Consider the following 16,845-nt stretch of genomic DNA (forward strand, 5'->3'; position numbering starts at 1 on the left):
GAAGGAGTCAAGTGAAGTGACGTGTAGTCTAGGGTCGGTGACATCACCGAAAGGGAGAAGAGTGAAATACAGATAGTGGCTGAGTGTTACGCGAGTACCTTGGTGAACCTAGCAACAGCTCTGGGATTATTCTCAAGAATATGCAGTCTCCAGTCACTGGAGAGGCTAGAGTCAGAACACCACTTGGTGACCGCGTTGAGCGTGGAGTCATGGCCCGGGGTGTTGCAAGTGACCCAGAAACACATCAAGAGCTGGAAGGATGGACTTGAAAGGGAAATGGGATTTCCCATGAGCGAAGCCTATGGTCTGCCTCTAAATGCGAAGTCCTTAGTGGGGTCAGTGATGGCCAACCTATGTGGCAGCCACTGTCCATTACACATGGCGATGGTGGAAGTATCCAGCCAAAGGGTATTGATAGACAAAGCCTTCTCAGTGCCCAAATGCGTAAGACTGGCTCGGATGTCGCATCACTCACACAAGCTGTTGAGCAAGATCCGAGAGACAGTGCCGAAAGAACAGAGGGACGACTTGAGTGAAATCTGGGGGGAAGAACTTTTGGGTTTGGAGGGTGAAAACACAAGTGACCACGAGAGACAAAACGTGATCGGGAAGCCCATGGTTGGTGCTCCAAACCTGGAAGAGATCTACGCGATACACGAGAAAATGATGGAACTTGAGCCTCTTCTAGAAGCCTCGGGAGAACGCAATCTTAGGAGCATCGACCTCACACATGGGGATTGTCCATGCCACTGTCTGGCGCAAACAGTGTGGTATCCGGATCACGCCAATCTCTGACTGATCTGGGATGTGGAGGAAATCAGGTCGTTGGGACTGCCCGATCATCAGCAGAAGGTGACCATCTTGACCATCTTGGTTGGTGAGGACGATGCTGGCCCTACGATGGATTGAAGAAAATGTAGCAAAGTATCGGGAATCGAAGACGCCAACGGCAGAAACGATTCACGCTATAGATAACATCAGGAGACTTGAGTTGTTTGAGACCGCATGCAAGGTGTTCGCCATACCAATGGAAGTCAGACACGTAGGGAGCCGCATAAATTTCTTTCCTTGGTTTCGCGCGACGTTAACGTCCTGGTTATACATGGTAACGAAGGATCATATGAGGAAATATCAAAAGGAATATCGACAGTTCCAGGCCGAGATAGGACCGGAGGCCTTCAAGAGACCTCTGCTGACCCATCGAAATGCGATCACGACGGGGTGAAAAAGAGTGGGTAGAGTATCCAGGAACAACACCAGAGCGAGGGAGTCGATACTAGAGGAAGACCTGGCGAAGAATGTAAGCCTGAGTCTTCACAATTCCTTCTATTTGAACCGAGAGTCGAAGGTGAAGAGTTTACCAAATCAAGCAAAGAGATTGCAGGAGCAAAGGGAGTGGATGCGATCCTATGAACAGCTGAAGGTTTGGGAGGAGATCGTGATCAGCTCCGATGATGAAGAGGCACTATTGAAACAGATCACAGTGTCAAACATATCTGGGTCTGGTACCTCGAAGGCGAAGAACACGAGGTGAGCCGGTGGCTCAAAAGGGAACTCTAGAGTCTTGAGTCTTGAGAGGGAAGGGGCTCGAGGGTGAACTCGGAGGAAACTGGGTTCACCAAAAAGAAATTTTAACAAATGAGATATTGTTATTAGTATGCTATATCTATTATATAAATCAAAATGCTGCATGACAATTTCCTGATTGAATAGGACAAAAGGAATTTTAAATCACTACTTAAAAAGCGAGAATTCACAGGTGCAGGTGTGTGCAGATTTTGATTGCTGTTTAGCGATAGTGTGAAAATTTTACATGTTTGTGAATTTTGGGGTGTAGATAAACTTAAGTCTGCTGCAAACATCTGTAAATGACCACTGGCACTGTATCTTGAGTGGCACTCGGGTTTCTGGGGATTCACTGACAGAGGCAGCACGCGATGAGGACAACGATCTTGAGTCCGGGGAGTATGTGCCAGTCGGTCATATCTGGAAGTTTGACCTTGAGGGACACGAATATACGTGATTTTGGAGTGCAGTTTTATTTTTCAAAATTTTGAATGGAGCCTGTCATGCTCAGTTTTCTCGCGACAACTGAAAACATAAAATGAAAAATCAGAGCGACCGAATTAACAATTGCGGGAAAGTTGTCAAATATATACAGTGGGAAATCGCTATTCGCAATTTCCATCATAGAAAACGAGAGTAGAGCTGTCCTATCTGATATAGGAGACCAAGCGAACAAAAGAGCAGAGCCAAAATCAACTGGACCAGTGTGAACCTTCAACGAAAGGGCGGACAAGTGAACTCTCGCAACGGTTCAGAGTAAAAACTATATTCTTGAGTTAAAACCTACTTCCCTTGATCGGGACTCATCATTAGAAAACTTCGTTTGATTATATTTATGCCGGAGTCGTTAATTAAATCAATTACTCTGTGTCTCAAGCGTGCTGCTATATGGGTACTAAATTTAGTTTTCTCGAGTGTGTTTTATGATTGTTATGTTGAGATACGGCGAGTTTTAGATTGATCCATCTGAAATGAATCAAAGTTCCACCGTCTAATAAAAAGTAACTCAACGGATTCTTCCGACCCTGTTTTTAGCGGCGTTCGTGTATTTTGGGTATTTTGAGATCTAAGTATGGGAAAGTTTTTATTTTCTAGAGTGGGGGTGGATATTTTGGTAATAGCCTTTAAGCTGTAACGGGTTCTAGTCTCTTGTCACAAGCGAACCGAATTGGCTCGGACCGTTTTTGAGGTAGAAAAACACAAGAGATAGTGTCCCTGACTCTTGAGCCATTGGTTATAGGGCCTATTGTTTTTAAGCCTCATATGTGACCGAAGTAGGCGACTGTTACACATCGTCTTAAAATGAATTCAGATGTTAAATAAATTCAATTCAAGACATATCCGGGAAGCTAAAAGTTTATATAAAAAGATTCAAGCTCCAGTCCCGAGACCCCTCCGGATTCTTGAATCCGGGGAAATAACAACCTTATCTTCCTTCCGGAGGGCTGCTTTTCCACCCTTCACCGTTGTTGTGAACGGCCTTGCAACGATTAGCGACACAGTCGTTGCAACTCGGAACGGTATCTGCTAGCTAACTCTGATGTTTTCTTCGATTGCGATATTCTATTTTCTAGTAGTTATCTTCGTCGCAACTATTGTTGTTCTGATTTTTTCTGGTTTCTTTCCAAATTGGCGCTTTTTGCCGTTTCTCGGAAGTGCGACTTCTCAATTCGAATTTTTAAAATTTCCAAATACCAGAAAATCTTGACCCTCACTATTTGACTAATCGTCCCAATAATGTCACTAATCTCTCAAAACTGTCAATTCGGAAGGTTAGCTGCTAACAATTCGAAATCGCCGAATCTGCATTTTCGTTCATTTTGGTTGAATGTCACAAGAATAAACGTGGAATTATGTTTGATTCAATAAGTTCTAATCGAACAAGTTCTAGCTTGAAAATTGAGTTTTTGGTCTGGACCATTGGGAGACTTCGATTGTCTACCTTTCCACTGAAGGCTCACTCTGGTCCAACTGAATATCGATATTCTTTAGCTCGCGATTACTTTCTGTCTCCTGTCACGAATAAGACAGCTCTACTCTCTTCAAATTAGCTATCGGAAATTGCGAATAGCATTTTCCCGCTGCTAAATTTGACCACTTTCCCACGATTATAATTCGGTCGTTCTGTTCTTGTATTTCTGAGATTTTCAGTTTTCGCGAGAAAGTTGAGCATGACAGGCTCAATTCGAATTTTTGAAAGATCCACCCCAAAATTACGTTGTCCGTATTCCTCAAGGTCAAACTTCCAAATATGACAGACTGGTACAGCACTTTTGAGTTCAATTGAAATGCATCTGCCGTAAGTGGCGTAAATAGCCTTCTCCAACGTCGAAATGGCGCGACAAAAGGTGAACGATTTCTAGCTTCGAAATTGGAAATTATTTTTAAGGTTTCCCATCGGAATTAAAACTTTACCTTCTGATCCAGTTTTCTCAAGTTGGGTTGATGTTAACAAAAAAGCGCCAATTATAAATTATTCTAGAAATTAAAAGAGCATAAAAGGCATCAATTTTTTTCTCAGAAATTTCCCTTGTTGAGATTTTTTCAAGAAAGTCAGTTTTTTGTTTACTTGTATTCATTATTTTTTTCCAATCGATTGACTATGCTCTGAATTTCCAGCAGAATAAAAAAATCAATTGTTCCAGTTTTCTGTAAATGTGATATTCTTAAAGAAAGCCAATTAAACAGTGTTTCTTGACGTGATATGTTTATTCTAAGAGCTTTAACGAGATATTTGTTCTTCGAAATTCGAAAATTAAAGTGTTCAAAAATATCCCTTTTTACTTTTTGGTGCCCTTGTTCTTTAACATTTTTGCAACCGTATTTTGGCGATGCTCTCATAATACCTTAAAATAGTGTTTGCTACCTTTGAACAGCTATATCCGGTCTAGCATTGCATATCCCTTAAAAATCAAACAAAACAGAGAAAACAATAAAGTGCTTGTGCTCTTCCCTGGTAATGGAAATAAAGGTAATATGGTTGGTCAAGTCAGAAGCGAAGATGTACGCGGCATGGGATTGTATACATGTAATAGTATTTGGTTACGAAGCAAAAAGAAGACAACTCATAAAGTAGACACCTGATAAAGTCGACAACTACTATATCAACCAATCAGAATCGGGAACAGGAAGCAAACTTAGGTAATGAATATTTTTTTGATTATTTATTTGTTAAGTTGGCTTTCTGTTCTCGATTCTTATAGGATAATAATATAGTATTGTCTACTTTTTAACCGGTATGAAATATAGGTTGTCTAATTTTTGACCGCACTCCATAGTATTTCCTTCCACCTTATTCACTGATCTCTATTTCTATAAAAAGTGATTTGCTTTTCTCTGCAAACGTGGATGAGAATTCATCAGTGTATAGGTAAAAGAAGGGAATTGAAGCAACGTAAGTAAAGTAAAAATAAATCCTTCAGCTAAATTAGAATTTCATTTTGTGCCATCCTTGCATGTCGTGCTTGCTTTTTCAATTCTATACACTTATTGTACTTGTGCGTTCTCGTTGCAACGGAGTTATATTCAGTTTTACTATTTAAGAAATGAAAAAAAGTCGCGCGTTTTTATAACGCACGTGAATTGTAGTGTGTTTTGGGCTCTAAAATGTTAAATTACGTGCGTTGTGGTATACATATTTTCATATACTGTTGTTGTAAATGAATTGAAAACTGAGACTAAATTGTACTGTAACACAAGAACCAAATTGTGCCGCATACTGAGTCGAATGTTTTGAGTCTTAATTTTTCATTTTTTTTCAGCTGTTACCAAGAATTTACATACAACTCTTCGTTATTGCTAGCGAATGTTCTTACGTGAGTACAATATGAACAAAAATAGACTGATTGTTTAAAACAACGAACGGTTTGTAGTATTTATCCACTGACGGTTAACCATTTTCTTTCTTTGCTAAATTCTTCGATTACTTATTACACGACGTGAATTCTAAATCGTACGGCAAAATTTAATCGTGAGCTCAAAGTTGGTATTGTTAAATGGCTTGGATCTGAACTTTGTGAAACTGAATTATTTTCGTTGCTTTACTTGATTTTCGTAAATGTATCGGCAAAATTAACATGTAGACAAACGCAAAGCTTGTTTGAATTCATACGCTAGTTTTACTACTATATTTTACTCATTGGAGTTTGAATATCCATAGAATTGTTAAATATTGAAACAAATATCAAATGTTCGAGGTGACCGCAAACCCTGATTTCAATTCATTTTGAACTCTCTATTCCCAGTTTTTAGCTTTCATTAAACATTTACCAAGAAAATCCAGGCTCCTTGGTTCCTGGTTTTGTTTTTTTTACCTATTTCCATTAAAACTTCTGGTCATTACTTTCGTGTTTGTTTTAATTTGTTTACAGAATTCCTTCGAGCTCAAATCCTGTATTTAAATGAGAGTTGAGCTACAGAAATGTAATTCATATTGGAATTGGATCAAGACAAAATTGTTTTATATTACAACGTAAAGAACGCAGAATTTCCTAACATTGTGTTATTTGCAGACCTCCCGCTTTATGCTGTAGTAGGCAACTGCTGCGGAATCCCCAGACAATTTACTCCTTTATTCGTTCGAGAACTTATTATTATTTCCCTTTACCTTCCTTATTCCTTTTCTAACAGTTATTTCGACTGTATTTGTTATCTACATTTTACAACAGTTTATACTATAACTGTCTGTCTAACATAAGTGTTGCATTTACACTTTGAAGACTTTCGTAAGAAATTCCGTCGATCTTTTAAATTAAAGTTGGTTGAACAGATTTTGAAGTAGAACTGAACATTTTGCTTTCATGAATAGAAAAGCATGTTCTAATTTGACGTCAAATTAGTTCATACATATTCTAGAAGTGATCAAAATTTGAATGCAAGAAAGAAATTGAGTTGATCAAAATTTTGATGACTTTTTTCCACGTTAAGTCAAATCAACTTTTCATTTACGATTTCTGCCGAATATTCAATGCAAACTTGCTCCAATTGATTGACTGATTATGAAGAAAGACATTTACAAGGTGAGTTCAGTTTTATTATTTTTACTGGTAGCTTGCATCCTAAAGCACGACAAAAAGTTTTCTGGGAGACGATCATTATCCTTAATGACAAAAGATTTAATCGGTTTGATTGAAAACAAATAGTGAACATGATTCAAAGAGCGCAAAAAAAAACAAAAATAGACAAAAGATCTTTTTTGGGGGTCGCCGTTTGATTTTTAGAAATGCGCTCGCTGAGATTGAGATTTGAAGAAAGCCATGGTCAACACAATTTTAATAAAAAGTTACAGGAAATAATTTGGATCGAAAGTTTTGTTAACGTTTGACAAATTCAACCACGTTCGCTGTCAACCGATCTTAAAAAATCTCCAAAATTTTTGTAAAAACGAAATGGATGCTTTTGACGGCACAACACTGTTCATTAAAAAATGAAATGGTTATATGGGATTTTTCAAATATGCAAAATAAAATGGCTCAGGGACAAGCGGATCAGATTCATCCTCCCAAGTTTTAAGCTTTACTTAAGTTTGATGCATTATTGACGAACTCATTGACATATTTTGAAGTCACTTAACGTCGAACAATGCCTAATTAACCATTACATTTAGCAACACCGCAAAAGACGAAAAGGCATTAGTAATTGCGCTTGCGATTAGCAAGCGTTTTTAAATTAAAAACATCTCAAGTGTCCTACCGTACGACCAATATACTTGAGAAAGAAAGTAACGCACAAAAAAATTTATGGGACCGTTTTAGTTTTTCTTTCGGAAACTTGGTTTTCTGCCTGTGAAAACACCAGTTTTTTTAAACAAAAATAGTTGTTTGATCGCATTTTAAATACCAAAGTTTGAATATTTGAACACCAGATGTGAAATTTATTAAATTTGAAATTTGTTATTCAAGTTATAAAGTTTGTGCATGAAAATTTAGAATATTTTCCCCATATTTGCAATTTTCTGAAAAAAAAATTGGTTTCACCAATATCAGTAACAGACAATCAGTTTTTAAGTGACCTATTTCTAAATTGGGCGAATATCATCTGAGAAAAAACTAAGATCGTAATTACATCAATCAATTAAGTTTATAAAAGCGTTTTTCTAATTGCTGAGGTGTTTGATTTTTTCTTCAGTGTAGCTTTTTGTATGTAAACAACTTGTTTAAAAATCACTGAATTGTTTTTTCACCTGTTTCCTTAAGTCTGATATTTCGTCAACCAACAGAGTTATTGTGAAAATGTATATATTCAGAATACCCAATCTTTTCGAAATTAGTTTTTTGTTTGTAAATTTAACAACTCTTTATTTATATAGAAGGTTTATTCGGCTTGAACGGCTATGACATATAATATATCTGTTTAATGACCTGAATTTACGTCATTTGAAAGGGGAATTAAAGTTTCCCATGCGTATATAAGCTTCGAGGAGACTCAAAAGTTTAAGGCAAATTTTTATTTAAGGCAAATTTTTAATGACATTGTTTGGCTGAACATATGTGCCAAATATTATTGACCTCGTATTTTGCGTTTCAATGTTTATTCTAGCTATTAATTGTGATTTTTGAAGTGTATTCCCCGAAGTGAACACCATTCGAGACAAACTGAGTTTTTGCTGTTCGCAATTTACAGTAGTTGCATTTAGTGTTCGCAATTTACTTGCGCTGTTTGTAGTTTTAGTAACCTTGACTTCGTGTATTCTTTTTTGTTGTTTTTTTTTCGCTCAAAAGCTTTATGCTGCCCAAATGGTTTCGGTTTATCTTTTATCGGCATAGTGACCTGATTTTGAGCTGCAAATTTTAATTTGAGCTAATAAATGCACAAAATGCTAAGAATCTTAATGGAAGTTATAGTTCAATTTTTCTCATAACATCAATTTTTTTCGGCTGTTCTTTTGCTGTTCTTTCTTTCTGCTTGGTAGGTTTTAGCCAAAATTTTATCTGAAGTGTACGTGTGTGTTTTTGAGATTGAGGGGGACTTAATAAATTTTTTTGGCTCTAAATTTTTTTTGAATTTTTTTTCGGCTTCTTTTTTTTGGCTTAAAAAGTTGCCGCCAATAATATTATCATATGAATGACCTCATCTTGTTTGATTTGACGAGCATATGAAATTTTGTGAAATGGTGTCCAAAATTAATCAAACGGTGAAATTAAGTAAAAATGTACTTAATGCTATATTCCTAATAAAAATTTTGCGAATTTTGTTTATCTAATGAGAGGAGTTCAATATCTCCGATTTATTTTTTTTTGCCGTTTGAATTGAGTCATGCGATAAAAACTGGTCAAAATGGGTTGTTGTTACATTGTAGCTTCAAATGTTTTCCCAAAAATGGACATCATACCAGACAAATTGAGCTCAACTGAAAAAACTTTTTGCAGCTATAGTTTGTTTGAGTAATTTAAAGTGATGGTACATATAGGCCGTTTTAGGAGGCGTTTCTTCTAGCGCGCGCTCCTGCCTAGAAATCAATTGATATTGGTGTCAAAGGGTGCTTAACAAATGTTTCCGGGTTGGTCAGCCAGAAATGGTTCTCATGAAATTGTACCAAAGGAGGTACCAGAAGAAAATTCAAGACCATGTTTTAACTTCTTTTCTAGTATATATTTAAATGCGGGCTTCACTGTCTGACCATTTAAAAGCTTTTTTCAACTTATCATTCGGGCATGTTTAACGAAAAAGTTTTTTCAATTTAAGCTATATCGTATATTGCAATGGTAAAGAATTTTTTCGCTTTTGCAGTTTGAACTCAGTGTTTATTTCACCTAGTATATAGTAACTAGTCGATAGTGAGATGTTGTAAGTTTTCTCCCAGGGGTCGCAATATTGTCTGCGAATCCTTTTCTTTTCGAAATGAGACTCAGGGTACTCTCATGGGTCGCATGTCTTGCCTCCAAATGTGAATGCGCGAGTGCTTTTAGTTTCCGAGATATGACGTTTTTTTATGATTTTTTTTCGAACTTTTCAGAAAACGTAGATTTAATAAACTCCACTAAGTTTGATTTTCACAGCCCTGTAGTTGGGTGTTGTCAGGGTAATCTTAGGGTTTGCAGTATTTACCTCCAAATGTTCCCAGATATGACGTTTTTTTTCTAAAATTTTCAGAAAATTTTCCAAAAGAAATCATTTAATATACTAAACAGAATTTGAAGTGTCCAACCATGTTTTTAGGTACTCGGAGAGTACTCTCAGGGGTTGCAAAGTTTTTCTCCGATTTTGGTTACTCAAATGCTTTTAATTTCCGAGATCTGACGTTTTTCATGTTTTTTTTTTGCGAAATTTTCATGAAATTCTATAATTAATAAACTTCTCAAAATTCGGAATGATGAGAAGTTTGAAATTGTCGAGCATTTAATGGAGTGCTGTCAGCGTATTCCAATTAGTTGCAGACGTAACTTTCATCCTAATTTAATGGCCCAATTTTTTTGAAGCTTTCAAGTTTCACGTTTTTCATATTTCAAGAATTTTCATAAAAAGAATTAAACTAAGAGTCGGTTATGTCCAACAGACACAGGAGTTGAGTTCAAGTTGTGTGGTTATTTGAGGTATAAAATTTTGTTTGGAAGTTTTTTGGCAACCATCTCAGCATCTTAAATAGATTCGTAGCTATAAAACGGTCAGTCTAAATTTTAATCAGCCTAGCTTAAGCTACAATGTTTAGTAAGTTATTGGCTCATTTTAGTGGGTTTCTAATGAATAATGGACTCTGTTTTTTTTTCAAAGAAATCTTAATTGTTCATTCAAATAGTATCTACGTTTAAAGTATTTTTTACCAGTTTTGATTTTTACTACTAGTCAGTTTATACATTTAAATTTCTAACTGAACGATAGAAATCCGATTATTAATAAACTTCTCAAAATTCGGATTGATGAGAAATTTGAAATTGTCGATCATTTAATGGGGTGCTGTTAGCTTATTTCATTTAGTTGCTGACGTAACCATCATCCTAATTTAATGGCTCAATTTTTTTGAAGCTTTCAAATTTCACGTTTTTCATTATATTTCAAGAATTTTTTTAAAAAGAATTTAACTAAGAGTCGGTTTTTCTAAATTGCATGCACTGGATTAAACGTTGGATGGCAGCAATTGATATACATAAGGACTATTGATAAAAAAATAACTAAGCAAAACCATGAATCTCATTTATGAATTGACTGATTTTGCTAGTGAAATTGTTCCAAAAGTTTTTTTTAAATTTGGAAAGTGCAGTTCTATGCTGTCGGCCATTTTAGGGCTTTTTGTCGGCGTTAAAATACAGAAATCTGAAACCCAGTAGTATTGAGGATTTGACCATAGCAATTTAAAAAGAACTTTTTTGAGTTGATATTAATTTTATCGTCTAATTTTTGAAATAAAACTGTTCCCGTCTATTGTTACGGTTGCATACATTTCGTTGTTTTCTTATTTTTTTAGTAAAGCAATTTTCTTGTTCAATTATCTGTTAGAAGCGCCGGAGTTGTGTTGCACGCTAGTTTTAAGTAAACGCAATAAATTGATTGCTTTTGCTTCAATTTTTAGAGAATGTGATTTTTTTGTGCATCGAAATTCTACTGCAGCTTTTTAAAACATCCTACAGCCATGTCCGAAAAACTAAAAATCCTAAATCCGAAAAATTAAAAACCTAATGTCCGTAGGAAGGATCTCTTGAGCAGCCTGTTTTTAATTTCGTCAAGTTTTTGTCAACTCAAGCTCCTAGGTGATCAAGTGTGGTGTGATTAAGAATTTGACTCGCTGTCGTGAAAAATTTTCTGTTTTTTTTTCGGTTTTAGACTAAATGACACGAAATGTGCGAGTGACACAAAAAATGATAATTTCGATTTTTTTAGTATCTAGTTTTTTTCTTTTTGAGTTGCTGGAATTATCATTGTGGTCTGAAGGTTAAGTGCTAATTGCACAGCAATCGGTAACCCCGTGTAAACTTGTTGATGTTTAATCAGGCAAAAAGAATGAAAAAAAGTTCTCGATTGCAAGTTTTGAGGGAAACACTCGAAATCGAAGGTTATCTGTTGACATTATGCCTTACTTTTTTTTCTCCAATAGAGTATAGCGTGTCATCTTCCCATGACTGCGTAATTGATTTAAACGAAAAACGTGGAAAAATTTTGGTGTCCGTTTTTGTTGCGTGAAATGAGTATAATGAAGAGTATTCACCAAATTAATAATGTTTCAACAGTGTTATTTGTGCTTCAGAAATGCTGTCTCTGCCCTTCCAGAGAGGGGGCTCTGAAACCAACTGACACAGGAGGTGAGTTCAAGTTGTGCCGTTGTTTGAGATGTAAAACTTTTTTTGGAAGTTTTTTCGCAATCATCTCAGCATCTTAAATTGATTCATAGCTAAAAATGGTGGTTATAAAAAGGTCAGTCTAAATTTTTGTCAGTTTAGCTTAAGGTATAATGTTTAGTAAGTTATTGGCCCAATTTAGTGGGTTTCTAATGAATAATGGACTCTGTTTTTTCAAAGAAATCTTAATTGTTCATTCAAATAGTATCTACGTTTAAAGTATTTTTACCATTTTTGATTTTTAGTACTAGTCAGTATATACATTTGAATTTCTAGCTGAACGATAAAAATGCAATTAAATTTAAGAAGCTTCGGAAAAGCTTATTTTTTACCAATTCACTCATTCTTTGTTCGCAAAAAAATCTAGGGGCTTCTTGTCAATTATAATGAAGAACCGCTTTCTTATCATATTTCAATGTGTGTTATCTTTTTTTCTACCTCTCAAAACGTGTCAAATCGGAGAAAATTTGCACCGTTTTTTTTACTGGTGCAACTTGTTGTTCGTGATTTTGTAGCTGTGAAAAAGCAGTTCTGTTTGATATATGGCGCCTTTCTTTCTGCTAAACGCAAATAAAAGTAGATTTTAGTCGGCTTTCAGAGAAATTTTTGTCTGTATAAATTGTTTTAGCGTTTTACAAACATTTCCGCAATTTCAAGGCAATTGACAACTGACTACAGAACATGTCAATTTATTGAAATATATGGAAGCAGAAAAAAAAACAAGTTTCCGTTTTCCATGGATTATTAGATGTTAAAGCTAAAAGTAATTTATTTAGTTATCAGAGAACAGCCATAGAAACTAAGTAGTGTTTATATTGAAAAAGCGGCACATTTGAGCTAGACGACTGCTGTAAGCTTAACATATCATATGTTGGCGCAATGCTGGAAATAAAAAATGAAAAAATTTTGTCGCTATTTTGGTTTAGTACAATTAAAATAGTCTGCGTTGCTTTTTTTATTTTGCTATATTCTGCGGTGCATTTCGTGTTTTTTGGTGGTTTCTAATACCGCCGAAATATAAACCAGCTACCATATAAACTAGCAGAAAATATGAAACTGTTATATAATTATTATGCAATAATTCTAACAGTTATAAAGTCAGGCAAATTTCGCTCATATGACGTAACTTTCGTCTGGGTTGTATACTATTTTTTCGTAAATTGCCAGGTTTTTATACTCTGCGCATGTTCGGTTGGTTTTTTAATTCGGCTGGTTTATTTACTCTACTTTTTTCGGTAGGATTAACTAAGTAGAGAAATGAATATACAGAAAGATGGAAAAAGAGAAATAGTCCCCGAATTGAGGGGTAAAGATGAAATAGTATGTCACGTGTTTGTTGCTCAAAGGTGTAAATTTAGGAACCCAATCATCCTACCTTTACTTTTAGAAGATTAAAAAAATAGAGGAATTGAGAACAATTTTTGAACTGCTCCAAAGGCGTACTGAAAAGCAGCTATACTCTTTTAGAGATACGGAAATATGACTTTTTTCAAACCCGTTGGACCGGGCTAAAATTTAGCAGACGAGTTATATTCAATTAAAGAAATCAGACTGTTTCAAGCATAGTCTTTAATTGCGCGCTTTGAAAGTTTTTGTTATTCAAGTTTTTGAAAACAAATTTTCTAATTTTCAACTACTCGTTTAAAAAACTCAAAAGTTAAATTAATTTTAATCTTTCAAAGAGCTGAACGTGCTAGCTTTTCGTAGACAGTTTTTGTGCAGTTTTCCGTTTTTAGAACGAAACTATGGCGTGATTTTCTAGTGTAAAGCGAGTAAATGTTTTAAGAGTCGTTGTCTTTAAGAATCTTAAATGGCAAAATTACAAAATGGCATAAAAAAGAAAAATTTCCCAAATGGCGTAAGTTTCATGCAACAGTTGCATTTAAAAAATCGAAATAAACTTTTCGTGATGTGCGAACATGGTCAAGTTGTCTTTTCAAATGCTGATTGATATTTATCTTGAAAAAATTGTAGAGTTTTTATTAAAAGCAAAAAGCATAAGCTTGTGGTTATTGATAAGCTTTTTGTGGTCAACTATCGCCTACCATTTGTTTGGAAGCTATCAATTCCAAATTTTTTTCACATATTTTCGTTCCTGACAAATTGTTAGAATTCGAGATCGTTAGAAACCGTTTGAATTACAATGAATTATGTCATATGGGAAAAGTTTCCTAATTATGCCATTTGGGATTTATGTTATTTTGGGAAGTTGCCTTGTATAAGTTCAGGAAAAGTCTTAAAGTTCGTTCAGGCACAAGTTTACTATTTTCGCAGCCTGAGCTTCGATTTCTTTTGAAGCTTAGGTCATTTCCTTTGTTAAAAGGAAGGCAAACTTCACTATCAAACAGCCAAGTTAAAAGGTCACGAAAAACGTGATCGACCGACCTCTAGTTTTTCGAAGTTGGATTTTAATTTCAGATTTCTCGGCGAATAATTTTTTTTTTACAATTGATCCAGTTTTCTCAATTTGGTTTTTTTAAAGAAAAAGTTCCAATCATGAATGTTATTGAAATTCAAAGAGCTTTAAGGGAATCAAACCTGGAATATATAGTTTTTTCTAGTCAACAACTAGTTTGACAAAATCAGTTGAATCACTTGCTGATTATGCAACTGACTGACATGCTCATTTTCTTGAAAACTCAAATTTAACAACTGATTTGGTTTGTGCTGTAGACAGTTTTCATTATAGTTGCAAGTGCAAGTGTTGTTCATTCTAAGTTCAGGGGGACTTGAAAGATTTTTAAAAAAATCGTAGAATCTTTTTTTTTCGTTTCAGTTGATGTCTGCTCGAAGATTGTCGGCTTAGTTCCCACATCACTAATTTTTTTCACTGCAAGCAATTTTTTTAGCGTTGATATGTGCAAGTTCTGTTCATTCTAGTTTCATTGGAACTTGAAAAATTTTTTTAAAAAGTTTTGGTTCAGTTGGTTTCAGATCAAAGGTTGTTGGCTTAGTTGCCACATCACTGTTTTTTTGCAGGAAACAATTTTCATTGTAGTTGCAAGTTGAAGTGTTTTCAATTTGTCTAAGGTGTTTTCTATTTAGACTAAATTTTTTATAAGATCATTTTTTTAGGCTCAACTTGTCTGCTCAAAGATTGTCGGCTTTATTTCTTTTCGTAAAGTTTGTTCCGTTGTTGCTGATTTAAAGTTTAAGTGTCTGGAATGTTTGCCTGAAATGAACTTCTATCGAGACATATGAATGATTCTATGACTTCATTATCATTTTTTATATTCTCATAAGATTATATTCTTATTTTTTCCATTTTTTGTCTCTTTTCATGTTTGTGTTGTATCGTGTGTTAATGTTTTTGCCTTATGTTTTATCTCTTTTTTTCTAAGCAAATCTCTTGTGTTTCTTTGGTTTAATTTCAGATTTCCCGGCGTTCATAAAGTAAACAATTTGTTTATTTTCCAGGTTGGGCCCACGTAGTCTGTGCCCTGTACATACAAGAAGTCAGTTTTGGAGATATGGCTGCTCTGGAGCCAATCATAGTAACAAATGTCCCAAAAGAAAGATTCAAGCAGACGTGTTCGATATGCACAGAGAGACAACAGAATCATTTAGCAGGCCAAGGTGCGGTGATATGTTATAATAGGTGGTTTATAGTTGGTTAGTTAAAGGAAACACTTTTAAAAAGTGTCACGATTTTTTCTTACGTTTTCAGGAATCGATGAACATAGCTAAGACTTTTGTATAGGTCGCGTTTTTTTTGTTCTTTGCGAACTGTTTTAAAATTTGCTCAGGCTTCTGCGCTGAATGACTATTTGTTTCTAGTTATGTCCTGTTCATTTTTTTGTTGAAAGGAAGGCAAATTTCACTATCGAACAGCAAAAGAGTAAAAGCCACGAAAAATAAGATCGATGGAATTTAAAATGGAATTTAATTTTCACTTTTACTTATTGATTGTTTTCTCAAATTGGTTCAATTGTCTCAAAAAGTGTCAATCCTAGAAATCAATTTTTTTTTCGTTTGCTTGCGTTCATTGGTTCTTTTTCAAATGTCTGTTGGCTATGTTTATAATACCAAATCAAGTAGGCAAATACAAGCGCTCACTGAATGCTAAATAATGTTTTAAGTCTGGGATATATGACGCAAGGCTTTTTGGCAAATTTCTGTGTTAAGACTTCACAAAAATAGTTTAATCGACCTAAGAAAAAATGTAACAGATTTTTGAGGGAAAATTTTAGAGCCGGAACTGTGTATTTGTATGATCTGGGAAAAAGATAATATCGCATTTTTTTATTAGAGTAAATGGTTTCTTCGAGCAAAAGAGTGGTTCAGGCCTCTTCGTCGAATCATGTTAATTTTAAAGTTTTAAAGAAATGACTCATTTTGGGCCTGTATTTCAAAAAGTACAGGTATTGTAAAATACAAATGATTGTACCATTTTATTAAACCACCTATTGTAACATTTCACCCATAGGTGCGTGCATGTCATGTGCCAAAGTGGGATGTAAATCTGCATTTCACGTGACCTGTGCCCAGGAAAAAGGCTTCTATTCGAGGAGTTTGTAAACAACAACAACAACAGTCTGTCTCCAGGAAATGCCAACGGAGAAAAAAATGAGAGTAACAGTAGCTCTAATGTCGCGTACAGAGGATATTGCGCTGTTCATATTACGAAGCTGGTGAGTTTTTAACATTTTCTGTTAACTAATTTTAAAAAAACGTCTCAGTTTTCAATGCAATTTAAGTTATCATTATTTAATTCGTGTAATTGGTTGTGAATGTTTTATTGTAATTGCTTGCTTTTGTTGCATTATTAGAATATCTGATGTTGATTCATTTGATTGTGTGTTTTTATATAAATAATTAGTTTTCAGGACAATCTGGTTATTTTAAAATTTTCTAAAGTTCCTGAAAAAGAAAACAAGTCTAATTTCACTCGCGAGAGCAACTAGACTTTTTCCCGTAAACAACGTTTCCTACAAATTTCTCTCAATTACACTTTAGTTTCTTACACTTCAATTCATGCTGACATGCTCAATGTTTTTAAAATTCAAATAAA

The 16,845-nt window shown here is 35.0% G+C and overlaps 1 protein-coding gene across 1 annotated transcript; it reads left to right on the top strand.

The window, feature by feature from the left end:
* The first annotated feature begins 6,480 nt into the window (after positions 1 to 6,480).
* Positions 6,481 to 16,459, top strand: LOC134853418 (zinc finger protein zfp-1-like). The gene is made up of 4 exons (XM_063869415.1): positions 6,481 to 6,584; positions 11,744 to 11,798; positions 15,252 to 15,410; positions 16,261 to 16,459. Exons 1-4 carry the CDS (start codon positions 6,564 to 6,566, stop codon positions 16,350 to 16,352), a joined length of 327 nt encoding a protein of 108 aa, XP_063725485.1. The 5' UTR covers positions 6,481 to 6,563; the 3' UTR covers positions 16,353 to 16,459.
* The last annotated feature ends 386 nt before the right edge of the window (positions 16,460 to 16,845 follow it).

The sequence above is a fragment of the Symsagittifera roscoffensis genome, chromosome 8 (genome assembly GCF_963678635.1).
Source record: "Symsagittifera roscoffensis chromosome 8, txSymRosc1.1, whole genome shotgun sequence".
NCBI lineage: Eukaryota > Metazoa > Xenacoelomorpha > Acoela > Convolutidae > Symsagittifera > Symsagittifera roscoffensis.

Coding starts and splice junctions, on each gene's coding strand:
- LOC134853418 (XM_063869415.1), top strand. CDS start 6,564: ATGAAGAAAGACATTTACAAG. Junction 11,799..15,251: donor GAAACCAACTGACACAGGAG/GTGAGTTCAAGT, acceptor TTTATTTTCCAG/GTTGGGCCCACGTAGTCTGT. Junction 15,411..16,260: donor GAATCATTTAGCAGGCCAAG/GTGCGGTGATAT, acceptor TTTCACCCATAG/GTGCGTGCATGTCATGTGCC.